The 18,431-nt window shown below is 37.5% G+C and overlaps 1 protein-coding gene across 1 annotated transcript; it reads left to right on the forward strand.

Annotated features, from left to right (window-relative positions):
- Window positions 1–7,558: 7,558 nt before the first annotated feature.
- Window positions 7,559–16,681, forward strand: LOC130911807 (cytochrome b-245 heavy chain). The gene is made up of 13 exons (XM_057829352.1): window positions 7,559–7,689; window positions 7,942–8,034; window positions 8,469–8,579; window positions 8,636–8,720; window positions 8,791–8,939; window positions 10,135–10,316; window positions 10,388–10,520; window positions 10,590–10,682; window positions 10,757–11,010; window positions 11,377–11,536; window positions 11,603–11,749; window positions 11,817–11,941; window positions 12,018–16,681. The coding sequence occupies exons 1-13, from the start codon at window positions 7,645–7,647 to the stop codon at window positions 12,133–12,135; spliced, it is 1,695 nt and encodes a 564-aa protein (XP_057685335.1). The 5' UTR covers window positions 7,559–7,644; the 3' UTR covers window positions 12,136–16,681.
- The last annotated feature ends 1,750 nt before the right edge of the window (window positions 16,682–18,431 follow it).

The raw sequence follows: 18,431 nt of genomic DNA on the forward strand, positions 1-18,431 counted from the left end.
AGCATGTGGATGATCCAGAAGAGGACTGGGAGAATTTGTTATGGTCAGATGAAACCAAAATAGAACTTTTTGGGAGAAACACAGGTTCTCGTGTTTGGATGAGAAAGAATACTGAATTGCATCTGAAGAACACCATACCCACTGTGAAGCATGGGGGTGGAACCATCATGCTCTGGGGCTGTTTTGCTGCAAAGGGACAAGGACGACTGATCTGCGTAAAGGAAAGAATGAATGGAGCCATGTATCGAGAGCTTTTGAGTGAAAATCTCCTTCCATCAGCAAGGCCATTGAAGATGAGACATGGCTGGGTCTTTCAGCATGACAATGATCCCAAACACACAGCCGGGGCAACAAAGGAGTGGCTTCGTAAGAGGCATTTCAAGGTCCTGGAGTGGCCTAGCCAGTCTCCAGATCTCAACCCCATAGAAAATCTGCGGGGGGAGTTGAAAGTCCGTGTTGCCCAACGACAGCCCCAAAACATCACTGCTCTAGAGGACATCTGCATGGACGAATGGGCCAAAATACCAGCAACAGTGTGTGAAAAGCTTGTGAAGAGTTACAGAAAACGTTTGGCCTCCGTTATTGCCAACAAAGGGTACATAACAAAGTATTGAGATGAACTTTTGGTATTGACCAAATACTTATTTCCCACCATGATTTGCAAATAAATTCTTTAAAAATCAAACAATGTGATTTTCAGTTTTTTTGTTGTTGTTTTTTTTTTTCAAATTCTGTCTCTTATGGTTGAGGTTTACCCATGTTGACAAATACAGGCCTCTCCAATATTTTCAAGTGGGAGAACTTGCACAATTAGTGGTTGACTAAATACTTATTTGCCCCACTGTACTGATTAGATGATCCAAAAGATAAAGGATTTAATTTGGAAACTGATTCTTAAACACAGCCTCATGAGATGCTTTCAATATTTTTGATTTAACGGAGGTGGCAACGCACTACGTAAAGTTCGTTTTTTTTTTTACCCTAATACAATCAACAATGTGTGCGTTGCCTTACAGTACAGAATAGCTTCTGCTAGAGGGCACTATGACACTAGTATGATTGCGTCATGCCACAGGTTGAAAGTGCAATTACATTATATCAAAACTTACAAATACCAAACACATCTCAGCATACCTAAATAACTAAATTATTTCACAAAGTGTTCATCATGAAATGATGAATGCAAGAAAAATGGACCATATCATACCGGTCATGAACTCACTACACTGGCTTCCAGTGAGTCAAACGATAGACTATAAAATCTTACTGATCTACAAAACACTTAATGGTCTTGGACCAAAATACATATGATGAAGCCTCCAAACACTTTAGGTCATCCTGAACTGGTTGTGTGTTTTAAGAACAAGAATCAGGAAGGGTGAGGCAGTTTTGCATTATTATGCTCCTCAACTGCTGAATATATGAGGTGTACTAAAACGGTTATTTCTATTAAATCGGGGCTAAAACATTGCTGTTTGCTATAGCACATCCCTAACTGCCCTTCAAATCTGCAATGTACGATTTGCGTTTTTTCCTATTTCATTTATTTATTTATTTATTTTTACAATTTTTAATAATTCGTCATAAAACAATGTTCTTTAATTTGTATAACTGTGTTTTTCTGATTTTAATGTGACTTTCATACATTTGGGTTTTTATTTTTATTTCTGAATTATTTTGCTTTATTTTGATGTGATGCAAAGCACATTGAGTTACTTTGTTTTATAATTTTACTACACACATACAGTGGGGCAAATAAGTATTTAGTCAACCACCAATTGTGCACGTTCTCCTACTTGAAAAGATTAGAGAGGCCTGTAATTGTCAACATGGTTAAACCTCAACCATGAGAGACAGAATGTGGGAAAAGAAAATCAGAAAATCACATTGTTTGATTTTTAAAGAAAAGAAAAAGAAAAAGAAAAGAAAAATTCCGTTCATTTTTATATCGGAACTGTGATGGTCAGTCAAACAGTTTGGGCTATGTGGCGCGCCGAAAAAACACCATTCAAAAGACAAAACAAAAAAAAAGAAATTTCCCTATCTGGGCAATTGCCTTGCAAAGCCCCATCGAACTAAATAATATTAAAGAAATAATAAAATACATACAGTATAATTTCATGTATGATGCGAATTAGCAACAACAGCCTAAAAAAAGCATTGAGGCTACTATGATCTGGAATGTAAATATTTTGCAACAATGGGAATCATGTAAAAATCTCGGTCTGTCGAGTTGAACCCATAACTTTCATCATATTTTACAAATGGCAACAAGTGAACTTTTGCTCGTTATAATAGGTCATAACAGGTATGGAGGGATGAAAAAAGATATGTGTTGCTCGTTGTGGTAAAGAATTGTAATTTCATCTTCCCCACACAATGTGATTATCTTTATTCTCCACTCGACATTCATCTGAGTGACTCATGCTGAAGCGAAGTGTACGCTCATAATAAGCTTCTGCACTTACAAAAAAGAACGAATCAATTTAGCTGCGTGCCCGAGGGAGCAATTTCCTGCATAAACAGAAAAAAAGCAATTATTTAACAACTAATACGCCTATGAAATACCTTTCATGCACATGTATGATATATTTTTGTATTTGTCAAAGTCATTAACTCATTGAAATTCAAATCACAAAACTGAGATTGAGTGATAATGTTCTAGTCATTGACGGCGGCTCATTTGTGCCTCCCTGTCACAATGGATTAGACATCCATCGTTGTCAGTGGCAGTCACTGAGTTAAAGGCCAAATGTGAAGTAAGGTTGGCCAACCATGTTTTTGAATAATATCAATAGCTAAACAATTATAAGCATATTTTCGTTATTTTTTTAACGCAACCCTTCCAGATTCTTTGTTTAACCCATAGCAACGCCCTTGACAACGAAAATGCTTTTCTTCGACAATCTTCGGAATTGACGTCACACCGAGAACTGGGAGGGAAATCCGCCATCCACACAGTATTGTTGCATTGCTTCTCGGTAAGATGCCACGGCGGTGTGTAGCGATGTATTGTTCTCAATCTAAAGAAAAGTTGTATAAGTGGCTGAAGGATAGCAGGGCAAGTAAATGGACATCTTTTGTTCGCACTAAGCGAATGAATTTCACGCCATCATCGAGTCGTGTTCTCTGCTACAAAGACTTCGAAGATGCCTGCTTCCTCAACGGGTCTGCTATGATCAAGGATTTGCAAAAGGTAAGTGTGATTTTCGGATGGATGACTGATGACTTTGTCAAAGCAGAGCTGCCGACTGTTGTGGAACTGCTTAATTTGTAAATCATAAGGTGCCGAAACGCAAAGTACGTATGACAGCGCAGGGATGACGGCATGTGGACAGGTCCCGGAACATATTGTAATAGCCCGAACAGGGAAATAGAAAGGAGAGGAGTGAATGATGGCTTCCTTCACTTTATTGTGGCAACAGTTAAATAACAAATAACAAAAGCAACAGCGGACCAACTTCGCTCTCACGCCGCACTCTTCTCCTCACTTCCCGCTACGTCACCACTCTGCTGTCCGATGGCCCCTTCACGGGCCCGCACCAGTTACGGACATTACATTATGCAGAAAATGGTGCTGAAAACAAAACGCAAATGCCCACTTGCCATGCTGTGGGACTTTCCTTTTTTTCTTTCTTTTCTATGTGCTTTTCTGACTCGTTTTGAACCATCTTCCTTCTTTTTGAAAAGGACAGTAAATGCAAGTCTTTTTGGCATGTTGAAGTACCGTTTGAGTTTTTTTTTTTAATGTCAGGAGTGTGATTTGTTGGTCCAGCTTCTCAGTGCAACATTATTATTTTATTTTATACTGTAATGTCGTAACTGTGTGTAATATTCTGATATAATGTTTTTCGAGGTACCCTGAAGTGCACGCACAAGTTACTCTTGTTTTGGTCACGTGACGCGGGACTGTGATAGAGAGGCACAGGCTCTATCTATCGCGCCGCACAGCCTGCCGAGAGCCCCAAGCTGTGTTCGTACTGTTAGCTCCATGTGTTAATAAAGAAACAAAGTTGTCAACACGTCTTGTGTTCGATACCTTTGTCAACAAAAAGCTCTTAACAAGACACTATGCACGATCCGTTTAAGAGACGCTGGGACTGGAGAGCTGTGAGTAGTAGGAGGCGAGGGGGAGATGAGCGAGAAGCAAAACTTGGCGGTCGAATGTGGTGGCAGTCCGCTATTATTTTGTTTTCGTATTGTTGCCACAATAAAGTGGAGAAAGCCATCAACGACTCATCTCCTTCTTTCCCCCCAACGTTTTTATATTATTATTTTATATGCACGAGAGCTGACGGATCTGCCAAAATGAACATGAAGTCTGATTATTATTTTTTTTTAAACAATGTCATCAGATAGACAAAAACATAAAATTATCTGCAAATGCCTGCATCTTCAAATCATGAAAATAATAACAACCTATATCTTACCAATCTTGTAATCTCGATGGGTCTTGTCTCCATTCCATGTCAGGTAGTCCAGGCACATTGTTTGCATCCTGATTAGCGTCTGGCTAATACACGTTAGGTCCAACATAAAATTCCAACTTCCTCTTCTTCCTCCAACTCTTCAAAAACTTGGATCTCCTCCCTTGCGCTCGATCTATCGCTTATATCGCTGTTTGAATCATTGTTTGAAGGGCTTTGTATGGCGGCCGTATGGAGCGTTGCCATCACTGTTCTCGGTGTGACGTATCACTTCCGGGTTCGTCCCCTTTCAGGCTCGAACTTCGGAAACGCGATTATTTTGTCAATTATACAACATATAAATTATTTTTTCATGCTTTATTTGTTGGACAATGTTTAATTACTTTAATTGTGACCCTATTTGGCATGTTATGAAATTACTTCACATTTGGTCTTTAAGGTTTGGTGTTGCTACCTCTGATTGTGTTTGAAACAGGAAATTTAAAGCAATTCATCCTCTGCTTTGTTTCGAAATTTCCTTCAGTTCCTCAGCGTTGTTGACACTTGATTTCAAGTTCCTCTCTAACGGTCACCTGAAAGGTGAGCGTCAAAGCCAGTTGCGAGCAAAGAACTTAGTGCCTCCTGAAGTAAAAATCAATCAAATAGTGGCAGAGGTGGGTAGTAATGTACTCCATTTTCTCTTTTTGAGAAAAATGTACTTCTAAGAGTAGTTTTGCTAAGCCATACTTTTTACTTTTACTTGAGTAGATTTGTGAAGAAGAAACACTACTCTCTCTCACTCCAGTACTTTGGGCTCCACTGGTCGTAACATTTTTCTAGATTTTACTTCATTTTTTTTTTTTTTTTTTTTGCCAGAGACGGCAAAAGTGTCTCAACCAGTTTCACCAATGAGGCATCGCAACAACAATCACATGATTGTTCTAATCAGGGTAAAGCTTGCCATTCTACAATCATGCCGGCCTGTTCAATCACATGGCGTCTTTAAAGCACAGTAAAAATTGAAGTACAATGGTACCTCGACATACAATCGCTTCGACACACGATCTTTTCGACTTCCGACGTAAAATTTGACTCGCAATTTATTTCTACATCCAAACATGCTTGAAATACGATGATTTTTCTACGCAGTTTCTTTATTTTGCCGAAAGACGGACGCACGGCCAATTTTCTTGTGAGAGAAATCAACACTGGATGCATAAAGGTTAAGCATGGTGTGTGCATCCATGAACTGGGTCGACAATCGGGCCGTAGAATGTCGATCTCGGTCGGTGGTCCTCCTCCGTTCGCCAGTCTTTATAAGTTAAGGTGACAATTGTTATTGTGGTAACATCGCCAAAGAAATCGTCAGGTTTCGAATCATTTATTCCATCAACTTGTGCAAGCATCAAAACAGAAAGTAAAATAGAACTGCGTTCTCTTGCTCACCGCCACGTCAGTCCCGCAGTGCGTTCAGGTACAGCAAAAAAAGTCTGTCTTATTAGAACCGGATTCGTTACATTATTACAGGTATCACTATTATTATAATTTTTAATCATAGTTCATTTGTTTTGCTCTTTGTAATTGCTATTGGCAATAGTAACAGCAGTATTTATTAAGGATTTAGTGTAGGTTTTTGGGACTGTGGAACGAATTAATGGAATTATAATGTATTCTTCCTGCTCAACATACTTCAACTTACATACAAGGTCCTGGAACGAATTAACTTCATACAGTATGTAGAGGTACCACTCTATTTGACATAGAGCGCTGCTGTCAATATGACTCGAAAGTGCGGATTTTAATCTCTCTCAGTTTTTATTTGGCACTGATTGACCACTAAAACCGGAGATCTGATCCTTAAATTTCATAATAGGAAATATGTTTTCTCCACTAGAGGACACTCATGCTCTTTGGACGAATAATGCTTCATTTCTGTTGATTTTTTTTTCTCTGGCCGGAATTCTTTTTTTTCCTTTGGCTTAATGTGGTCATGTAACATGTTATAGTGCAGTATAACAATAGTTAATATACAGGGTGTCCATAAAGTCTCTTTACCATTTAAAAGATTTATTAAAACTGCAATTGATTAGATATTTTATTCAGATTTGTTCTATTGTATTCAGTGTCTATTAAAGTTTTTTTTAATACACTGCATTTGTGTGTTTCAGGGATCCTTTTTTTTGTGTGTGTGTGATGAGGAAACCTTTCACGTTTTAGGGAAACTGAACAAACACAATGTAAGAATCTGGGGATCAGAACACCCCCACTTGACTAGAGAAATTTTTCTTCATCGAGACATCAATTTCTGCAAATGTTCACCTTGACATTTTAACTGAATATGTGGCACCACAACTGAATGACCTTCAACCAACCATCATTTTTCAGCAAGATGCACCATCACATTGGGGGGCTGCATGTTCGTGGGTTCCTCAATCAAACATTTCCAGACCGATGGATTGGAAGGGATGGGCCATTCCTTGGCCACCACATTCACCAGATATCACTCCCCTGAACTTCTTTCTATGGGGCTATGTTAAAGATATCGTATATTGAACAAAGATAAGGGACATTACTGACCTTAAGCGAAGGATTACTGATGCCATTGCCACAATTGATGAGGCTATGCTACAGCGTACATGGCAAGAAATCGAGTACCGTCTTGATGTGCTTTGTGCAACTTATGGTGCCCATGTAGAAGTCTATTAAAAAAAAAAAAAAACTTCAATAAACGCTGAATACAATAGAACAAATCTGAATAAAATATCTAATCAATTGCATTTTTAATACATTTTTGAAATGTTAAAGAGACTTTATGAAAACCCTGTAGATGATTTTGTGCTGAGAAGGAAAAATACCATTCTTTCAAAAAAATAGAAAAAATAAATAAATAAACATCGTAAGCTCACAATGTTACTCATTACTTGAGTATACTATTCATCAAAGTAGTAACAATACTCTTACTTGAATAAAATCTTTGGCTACTCTACCCACCTCTGCATAGTGGTCGCCTGAATACAACTTTTCATCATTTATGTCACAGATGCACAATGTACCACAGTGCGGTTTCATCTACTTGCTATGCCTTGGAGGTGAAGAAATATTGGGCTAATATGACATCACTCAACAGAATGAGGACATTTCAAGAGTGCCGTCTTTAAGCCAACTTCCCTTTTTGCACAAGACAAAAAAAAAGTTGAAGCTTCAAGTGTAGGCATTCACTCTTTTGCTCAGCTTCAGGATGGGGAACTTAGCAGCCAACGAGGGACTCTCCATCTTTGTCATTGTGAGAATATTTTACTTTCTAAAGTATTTATGCACTGACTTCAGTATATTTCAAAAATCACGATGCCGGAACTTGTTTTTATCCGATGTAACGGTGTTGGCGGTTTGTCCTCAGTTTAAATAATTATTTCCTCAAATGTTTAAAAAAAAAAAGTAGCAAGCCAGACACGCGGGTGAACACATTCTAATTAATTAAAAGTATTGGAATGAAAACAGTGTTATCAGATGGATTCTACGTGCTTGTCTGCTTCAGCTCGTTTGGCTTGGGATTAATGCCTTCCTCTTCGTCCATTTCTACATGGCCTTTTTGGTCGACAAATGGTTCTACACGCGTGTGCTTCTTGGGGTAAGTACAGATGAAATCTGCGGACAAAAAGTAAAATTCTGTGAGAAATGAAAGAGGAAATGAAGCTTCTCTTTGAAAATACACATAGTAAAGCACAGGTGTCAAATTCAAGTTCGGAGGCCCAGATATGGCCAGCCAAGTCGTTTCACGTGGCCCGCGAAAGAATATGTGCATTGACTTCATGGTTTTTTTTGCTGAAATTCAATTTTAATAGAATTAATGCAATTCTTAATGACTGATAGAAGACAATAGAAATTTGAGAGTAGTGACTGTTTATTTTTATTTATTTACAATTCTTTAATCTTTTTGTTTTTAATGAAAAAACTAAATTAAAAAAGGAAGGGAATGTAGGTCAGATTACGGTGTGACAGTGCAGAACATTTGCAATTTGCTGGTAGTGATTACACTTGGTTTAAATGGAAACTATTTTTCAGCATGCTCTGTCATGGGCTCGAGCTCCAGCCGCATGCCTCAACTTCAACTGCATGCTCATCCTGTTACCAGTCTGCAGGAACCTACTCTCCTTCATGCGTGGCTCCATCCAGGTATGTAACTTTACAACTCCCTAATGAGTTGTTCTCTTAAGTGAATAAATGTGCAGTTCTGCAGCCGAACGGCCGCTCGGCAGCTGGACCGAAACATCACTTTCCACAAACTGGTGGCGTATATGATCGCCTTCCACACAGGTATTGTTGCTAGCTGTTAACACGTTGTGTCCTGTCATCTCTTTAACATTGTGCGGCATTCAAATTTCAGCCGTGCATATCATTGCACATTTGTTCAACTTTGAGTATTTCATGGATGCCCAGTTGAACCGCAACAGCAGCCTTCTGCCATATGTTCTGTCCGAATTTGGCAACGATGACAATGCATCCTTCCTCAACCCGATTAGGTCCAACGAAACGGTAGGTCAACACTAGGGCTATGCTATGATTAATCCATAACTAACCGACTATCAAAGTAATCAACAACTTTATTGATATTAATCATTTAAGAGACATTGTTGTCCTGTAAATGCTTTTTTTAGGCTCTTAATTCATTGGCTGTTATTGATGGCGATAGACGTCCAATGTATTTGAAATAGGAGGTTTGGCGGGGATCGAAGGAGTTAAAAGGAGCATTTAAGTTTATTTTCAGGTGTCAATGGCAGCAAATGAGTTATATTTTTTCATTTTTAATCATGTATTTCCTTTTTAAATTCAAAAACAAAAGGAAAAAAAGTGATTGTCCCTTTAGATCTAAATATGTAATATATATATTTGTTATCCTTTAATTTTTAAATACCGTTTTTAAATGAAAACTTTTTAAAATTTATTTGTACTGATTATATTTGTATTTTATTTCTTTTTTTAAAAATAGAAACGTGAAAGTAAATATTGTATTTTTTTTTAACATAAGGAAACAAAAATGTAAAAAATTGTAAATATATCCTGTTGTAGCCTAGTTTTTTTTAAAATAGATTTTAAATTTATAAACAAATGAAGCAAAAAGAATTTTAGTATTTTTTCAAGCTTTTTTTTTAACTTAAAAAATATACATATATATATATATATATATATTTTTTTTTTTTAATTTTTTTTTTTTTTTTAATTAATTTGAAGAAAACCAAAAAAAAAAAAAAATTCTATTTTAATTTTATTTGTAAAAGTTTTTTTTTCCAAAAAAGGAAAAAAACTAAATTTTTGTATTCCCCCTTGGAAGTTTTTATTAAGAAAACAAACAAAACAAAACAAAACAACTGCAAATACGCTTATTTGTGTAGTAAATAGCAGATGAGTATCTTTATAAAGGTTTAATTTTTTGGGTAAAATAAATAAATAAAAATTATCTTTATAACCAATCGAAATAACAAATCTGCTTTTGTGCTAAAAAATGAGCATAGCATTCAAACAAACTCAATTTATATAGAGCCTTCATAGACAGGAGTCACAAATTTAAGAATAAATAACATTATTCATATATGACCCGATTGAAAATAATTGTCGATGAGTAGAATATACAAATAAACCTTTGTGGCAGGCAGCCCTAGATAACACATTCTATTACTGGCACAAAAAAAAAAGATTTAAGAGTCTGTTACTGACAGCGTCTTCTTAACAGAACCCAACAATTGTCATGTTCACTACTATTGCTGGTGTGACGGGTGTGGTCATCACGTTGGCCCTAATTCTGATCATCACTTCTTCAATGGAGGTCATCCGCCGCTCGTATTTCGAGGTTTTCTGGTACACCCATCATCTTTTTGTCCTGTTTTTCATCGGACTGGTATTCCATGGCTTTGGGTAGGAGAGCACTGAAATCAAACAATCACTTTTTTCTATTACAATGACGCTCATGAATAGCCGTTCTTTAGGAGAATTGTGCGAGGACAGACATCTGCCAGTCTAAAAACAAACAACCCACTGGTCTGTGCAGACCGGTTTGAAGAATGGGGAAGAAATGGGACGGATTGTGCAGTTCCAGTGTTTGCTGGAAACCCACCAATGGTATGCCGACAAGCCTGATGGCTTTAGGTGGAATTTTACACACGATCACATCCTCTCGCATTTTTCCAGACCTGGAAGTGGATTGTCGGACCCATGATCTTATACGTTTGCGAGAGGCTTGTTCGCATCTATCGATCCCACCAAAAAGTGGTCATCACTAAGGTGAGTTCTCGTTCATAAGAAATGAAAAGTTGCAATGTCACAAAAGCCCAATTGGACAAAAACGGGACCCACAGGTAGTGATGCATCCTTCAAAAACCCTGGAGCTGCAAATGAAGAGGAAAGGATTCCACATGGAAGTGGGGCAGTACGTCTTCATCCAATGCCCTTCGGTCTCCAGGCTGGAGTGGCACCCATTCACCTTGACCTCAGCCCCAGAAGAGGACTTTTTCAGTGCCCACATTCGAATCGTTGGGGATTGGACTCAGGAGCTGTATGAAGCCTGCGTTGGAGACAAAACCGAGCCTCAGGAGGCTTGGAAACTGCCCAAGTATGAACACTAACAGTCATTTTTTTTTCTCTTGAAATTGTCCCTGATTATGTTTGATTACAGCTACTGGCGTTTTTTGGAGAAGGCATCCAGAGCTCATCTTCACTCTAGGTGGCCCATTGTGCCGCTGTAATTCTTACCGTTTAAAGAGTAGATGCAGACGCAAGAGATGGTAGCGAACATCAATAGGAACAATGTGATCCGAGCTCCATCAAATGAATGTTGTGCCGCAATTCTGTTAGAAAATAGAAAATGTTATTTTTAACCGGTAAACATTGAGGTGCTCATAACACAAAGATTCATCTTTCAAAACTTTCAACAACACAACACATGAAGGTTTGAGCTTGTTGTCGTGGGTTCTTACAGGGTGGCCATTGACGGGCCGTTTGGTACTGCTAGTGAGGACGTGTTTCGGTACGAGGTGGTGGTGCTGGTGGGGGCGGGAATCGGTGTTACACCTTTCGCATCTATCCTCAAGTCGGTGTGGTACAAGCGCATCCAGAACCAGGATGTCTTTACCAGAAAGGTACGTAATTCTAAGGTCAACTAATTTTCTGAGAGTAGGAATAATTTCAGTCATGTCTTTGTTCAGATCTACTTCTACTGGCTTTGTCCGGAGACTCAGGCCTTTGAGTGGTTTGCGGACTTGCTGCAGTCGGTGGAGGCCCAGATGGCGGCGAAGAGTGTGACAGACTTCCTGAGCTATAATATCTACCTCACCCGCTGGAAGGAGGAAGAGGTGTCTGACATTCAGCAATGTTTTCCACCCTTTTTCCGTGTTGTTTAATCAACACTGTTGTTTGTAGGCGGCACACTTTTGGGTCCACCATGAGGCGGAGAATGACCCAATCACAGGGCTCAAGCAGAAGACTCTATATGGGAAGCCTAATTGGGACAGTGAGTTTACCAACATCGCTTCAAATCATCCTAGGTAAGATAGTTCAATTCAGCCACCAATCCAGATTCCACCTTATTGCAACGAGCCTCTTAAATTTGTGCGTCCACAGAACCAAAGTTGGAGTGTTTCTGTGTGGGCCGCAACAGTTGGGCAAGTCACTAGAGAAACAGTGTTTGTCACACTCAGAAGATGACGTCAAATTCATCTTTAACAAAGAAAACTTTTAAAATGTCCGTTGACCCCTGGTGGATGTCCATGACCGTGAAGATGTGTTTAAACATGCCTGCGAATATTTTGTGTCAGGCACTGAAAAATTTGCAACGGGATTGTTCAGGTTGTCTTACAATACGGGTTCTTACGTGGCCATTTGTTTTTTTTCTTCTAATGTTGGAAAAAAAACAAGAAAATGAGCTTATTTCCGTTTTATGTGTGACCTAAAAAAAAGGGAAAAAAGGGGAAATGAATCATCCACTGCTGACCTTTTGGTACCACAATGAAATAATACCCAAGGGCGTAGGTTTGGTCTCAACATCGGTAGGGACGATATAACAGCATAACTTGCATATACACTTTTTTTGCTGGGGACGGGACATTTATAAGACCAACCAGACTGGGTGAACGAGGGTCAGGACTACATTTCTCACCAATATGAACCCTAATTAATTGATAGGCTAAATGATCAAGGCAAAATAAATCTGTATCAATTTATACTAACTTTTCTGTGTATTGGTTCAGGTGATACACCGTTCCATTCAAACCTTTGTCTTCAAAAACTACTAAAGAAACATTTTGAAAACTTCCAGAATAAATGTCTCGATTATAATAGCAAATTTAAATTGAAATATTTGAACACAAATTATATTAATATGCATAAGAAATACAAACTTGTTAATCATCAATTCTATAATCCATCTATAAAGGGGTAATCCTTGGTTCACTACATTTCTTCCAGTTTGATTAACGTTCACAGTTGAAAACATACAGGAGGATATTTCTATCAACACAGCTTCCTCCTTGAGTTTGAGAAATTCACACACATTAATGTTATGCTAACTCTGATGCAGGGTGCACTTTCAGTATCAAAATTAGTACCGTGTTCCCCACCTCCACATCATTGACATCTTTTTACATTACTTACAGTGGCTTCTACTGGCGGGGGAAAAAAAACTTCTGTGAATGCGTGTGTTTGTGTGTGGGAGGGGGGTGTCAAGTCATCAGCCAATCAAATGTGCGTTTGAAGGGAAAAAACGGACTGGCATATTCAGCAATTGAAAAGGGGTCAATGTAAGTCTGAACATAATGAAAGTACTGTAATTCACTTAAAAATGGTCAGGTCAATTCTTCTTACAACATATGGGAAGACAACCTAACTGACCTAGGTATTTCTATTACAGCTCTAAAATGTGCTGCTTTGAGTATAAAAAAAAAATTTTTTCAAAACATATTAGCAATTTGGAACATAATTATAGTGTTAAGTTGAAATAAATTTAAAAAATAAAAAATATTCGAAATAAAACTAAAATAAATGCAGTCTTTTAGGTGAGCATAAAACCCACAGTACAACATTACTACCATCAAAACAAAAAAAATTATTTTCCATAAAAAGCATGTGTCTATGACTCGTATCATGTTTACATTATACACACACACACACACACACACACACTTTCTCAGCACAGTTGCCAGAGAGAAAAAAACAAAAGTTTTACCACCGCTAGACACACTAAACACGCTGGAGTTCATTCTCATAGCTGGTGGGAAGCGTTCATGACAGTGTTTACTTACCTTTAATTTTGTATAAATGTGAAATCATATTGGAGGTATTGCCTCCTAAGCAGCCACCCTCCGCAAACATGTTTTACATGTCGGTTGTCCCTCCTCCTCTAAGTTGCGGCCTTCTGTAACTTTTCTGTAGCCGAAGTATTCCCATACCAGCGATTTCGTTTTCTTCGATGGGGAGGGGGGGAGTTCGGGAGTTTAACCTCCTCCAGCCATTGTGTAGCACAGCTGACGGAGACTGAGCAACAACCGGTGGGAGGACGGTTGAACCTTACAGCTGCAAGCGAAGGATTTCTCCCTGCATTTTTGGGACATAAAAAATAGCTAATACCTTAGGAACGGTATGACGGAAATGTTTTTGTGGTTTTGAAACAGTGACGTTTTCATACCACGGTTTACCTTGAAACTGGTCATCGGCACATGTCTAAGCACAATTTTACGCAGCATGTACAGCCACTTTGACCAATTCTCCCCTTTACAACTTTGAAACTTTTGAAAAAAAAAAAAAAATCACACGATGTAGGTTCACCCCTGAAGTTTACAGCGTTTCTTTTTCGTTTTTCCCCAGAAAAAAAGAAAAGAAAAAAAGCCCCATTCATTTCCAAAGGCGAAAACATTTAAAATTTCTGAATGAATCTCATCCGACATTTTTTATTTAATTCACATAATATACAGTACACATAAAAAATTTAAGGAAATGAAGGCGCACAAAGATTGTAAACAAATTTTACCGTAAGGTTGCCCCAAAATTTAACAAAAAAATTCCTATTTATTTTCATTGTCCCTATTCATTTCCAATGGGAAAAAAAACGATGTGAAAAAGCCCCAAAATCTACATGAAGTAACCATGATATGCCCTAAAATCATAGAAAATTATCCAAAATTATTTTTGAAGTGACCCCGGAATGTCCCAAAATGTGCAGGAAATGACTTCAAATTAACAGGAAGGGAACAGTAAGAACTCTAAAATTTACAAGAGTGACCCAAAACTTAACTCATTATCCACCATTGAAAGGGACAGAAAAACATTTTGACTGGGAGAGGTGAATGAACGAATGTTCAAAGTGGATTGGACGTCTCGTGCTATCAATAACATTGAAAGATAAGCATGCACAGCCAGTCAGCCCAGTTTAAATGAATTGGTTTTCTATCCTTGTTAATGGTGGGCGATAAGTTAAGTTTTGGATCACTTCCTTGTAAAATTTAGAATTCTTACAGGTGACACCTGTTGATTTGAGATAATTTCCTGCACATTTTGGGGCATTCCGGGTCATTGAATGAGTTAGCAAGAAAGTGATCTGAAAATGCCCCATTATTAATAGGAAGTGACTGAAAATCTACAGGAAGTGATCCATTCCAAAGCATCTCTATGCAATTTCTCTAAAAATGGCATTTTCTAGTTATTGTTGAAAAACAAAATATAAGCGAACTGTAGATATTGTATTAATACATCTAGGTTGGAAGATAGATGGATGCATTTTTCTGCGTGAAACTTTTTGTGTATTTTAATTGGATAGTTTCTACTGCGATTATAGTTATCATGGAAACAGTTGTCGAACCCTGGCAATTGTACGAGAGTTGACGCAAGTCAGCTGTAAAATAAAACTGACCCTCCTACGGTTCTTGCACCCCACATTTCCAAAAGTGAAACTATTTTGCACCCTACAAGATGGAGCTCTCAGGCAAACCCATGGTTAAGAATCACTGTTTTAGAAGATGTAACATTTTAGAACTCTTTCTCAAAGTAACGATCTACTGTTTTTTTTTTTAATTTTTTTTTTTTATATGGGACATGTGAGGAAGTAGGCCCTGTTGCTGGGCATGAAATTCTTTTAAACACTGTAGCGGGCCGGAGGGGTGGAGGGGAACGGCGAAAGTGCTGTTCTACTTACCGTATTTTTCGGACTATAAATCACAGGTTTTTTTGTTTTTTTTTCTCCATAGTTCGGCTGTGGGTGCGACTTATACTCTGGAGCAACTTATGTGTGAAATTATTAACACATTATATCATTTCACATGTCATTTTGGAGTTTTGGAGTAAAACTGATGGTTTGGTAATATTGTTAGTATGTTCTTTATGCTATAGTTATCTGAATAACTCTTAATAGCTATGTTACGTTAACATACCGGCCACGTTCGCATTTCGTGGTTAATGCATCATGTAACATTATCATACTGTACACTTATTCAGCATGTTGTTCTCAATTGTATTTTTATTTTAAATTGCCTTTCAAGATGACATATCTGTTCTATGTGTTTAATTTTATTAAGTAAATTTCCCTCAAAAATGTGACTTATACTCCGGTGCGACTTATACTAGTATGTTTTTTTCCTCTTCGTTGGGCATTTTATGGCTGGTGCGACTTTTAGTCCGAAAAATACGGTATAATTGCAATTGATGTCAAATAATATGATCCCTTCGGTTTATTTCTTTCCTCCGATACAGTAAATAAGTATTTTTCCGCCTCAAGATGTTTTCAGAACAGCTCTCAATCCAACAAGCAAATTTTAGAATTGCAGGTATATTCCCTGAAAATTCTGGCAACATTTTTGATGAATCGCATTGCTTAATATGTACGAGCTACTTACGGAAATATTTATAGGTAGGGGACCAAAATGTTTTTGACATTTCTTGAGATTTTGAGGAAGCTAAACCTGAACTCTCACATCTGCTTCAGACCAGATGTTTCGCAAACATGCCACAGTTGCACAAAAGTAGAGAAATAAAATTGGTGGTAATTTCCAGGTCGAGATTGTTCTGCTTTAGTTGTTTCACAACCTTGTTTCTGTTTTTCTTACTCAGTACCCTCTCATCCTCTCTAACAAGTCATTTCAATGTCACCTGCAGTATCAGCAAGTAAGAAATATGTCTCTTTTTTAGCCGGAGGCACCAGATTTTAATGATTTAATGGGATAAAAAATGTATCAAGATCAGTTTAATGTATTTAGCAGTTTCTGGCAATTATGAGAAATAAAGATGAATAAAACCATCATGATGTGGACTAATGCTTGTGTGATTAACATTTTTGTTTTCCTGACTAGACATGTTTGAAAATAGACAAATTGACAAATTTTTTAACCAGTAAATTTTTTAAATCTTTAACTTCATCTTGTATGTAAACATGCAAAATATCCATTAAATTTTTGTGTTAAAAAAAACGTTGTTCTACAGTTAGACATTACATTAAATTATTGATGTAGGGCTGCAATTAACGATTAGTTTTATAATTGATTAATCTGATGATAAACTAATCGATTAATCGGATAAATGTCACTTTTTTCAATTACCTTCACAATTTAACCTGAAGTTGTTTTAGGCATGTTGGGAGTAACAATGAAGACAAAATGGATGACCATTTTCTTCACAAATATTATTACAGCTTCCTGACTTGACTGTCTACAACTAGTTTTAAGTATATAAAACGTGTTAAAAGTTTTTTTTTTTTAAATTAAAGTTCTGAGTATAAAACAAAAATAATTGCTCGGTACACAAATAAGACAGAAATCCTGTTGGTTCAAATTTTTAAAAAAGTGCTACCGATTTATTTGTTTTTTAAATCTTGCTGGCAAAGTGCAGATATAAATTGTGTCAATGACTCATTTCTTTAAACTAAACAAAATCGATCAAACAGTTGTTCATAAATACAATCCAAATACAATTTCAAAGCACTGTTGTGTGACAATTTAGTTTGTGTTGAAAGGAGACTAAGCTGTCATATGAAATGGTTATTTATGTGGTTTCTTTATAAATAGAAATGAAACAACATTATTATCTAACAATAACTCAAGTGCTACTATAATTCTCCAAAACACAATACAAACGGGTACTTAAGACACTAATTAGCATAATCGCTAACTATCTTAGCGCTCCGTGCTAAGTAGTAAAGTCTAATCAACAAAGAATACAAACAATACAATTGGCTTCATATACTCACCTCTCACTGGATTTAACAACACTTAAGGCAATCTAACTTTCGAAATTTTGTAGTATTATTGCTTCAGCAACCCAACAGCAGCAGTAGTAGTTGCAGCAGGTGCAAACTCTCCCACTGTTGTTCTAATCCAGGGGTCGGGAATTTATGGCTCGCGAGCCAGATCTGGCTCTTTTGATGGCTGCATCTGGCTCGCAGACAAATCTTTAATTATTATTTAAAAAAAAAAGAAAAAAAAAAAGTTTTGTTATACTCCTTCGTGCATTGCGCAAAACGGCGACTGTCACCGGACACTAGAAAGCCGGTTTGTGGGAAAGTGGCAAAAATACATGTTGTTGTGTATATTTGTACATCTATCTATCTATCTATCTATCTATCGCATAGACAACGCGGATGAGGCAGAGACACTGTTCAAGTGGGGTTACCGTATTTTGCTGTCGAAAATAGCTGCCGATGTGCGCATGTGCGTGAGATCAGGACGTAAACTTCCCTCATTTCAGTTTCGGTTTCCGTGTTGTTAGAAACCATTTTGAGAAGATGGCAAAAAGAAAAAAAGACAAGGAGTACCATACTTTTCAGCAGGACGTTAGGACATAAATGCGGCACCTGTTTTTTCTCTCGCTTTGGATGAGTCAACAGATGTAAGCTATTTATCCCAGTTCAGCGTGATTTCAAGGTTTTGACTAGTAAAGGGACAACAAGAGGGGAAGATTTATTCAAGTCGTTCACCGAGTTCGCAAAAAAAAAAAAAAAAAAAAAAAAAATCTACTGATGGATGAACTTGTTACGGTGTGCACAGATGGTACTCCGTG

The sequence above is a fragment of the Corythoichthys intestinalis genome, chromosome 2 (assembly GCF_030265065.1).
Source record: "Corythoichthys intestinalis isolate RoL2023-P3 chromosome 2, ASM3026506v1, whole genome shotgun sequence".
NCBI classification, from domain to species: Eukaryota; Metazoa; Chordata; class Actinopteri; order Syngnathiformes; family Syngnathidae; genus Corythoichthys; species Corythoichthys intestinalis.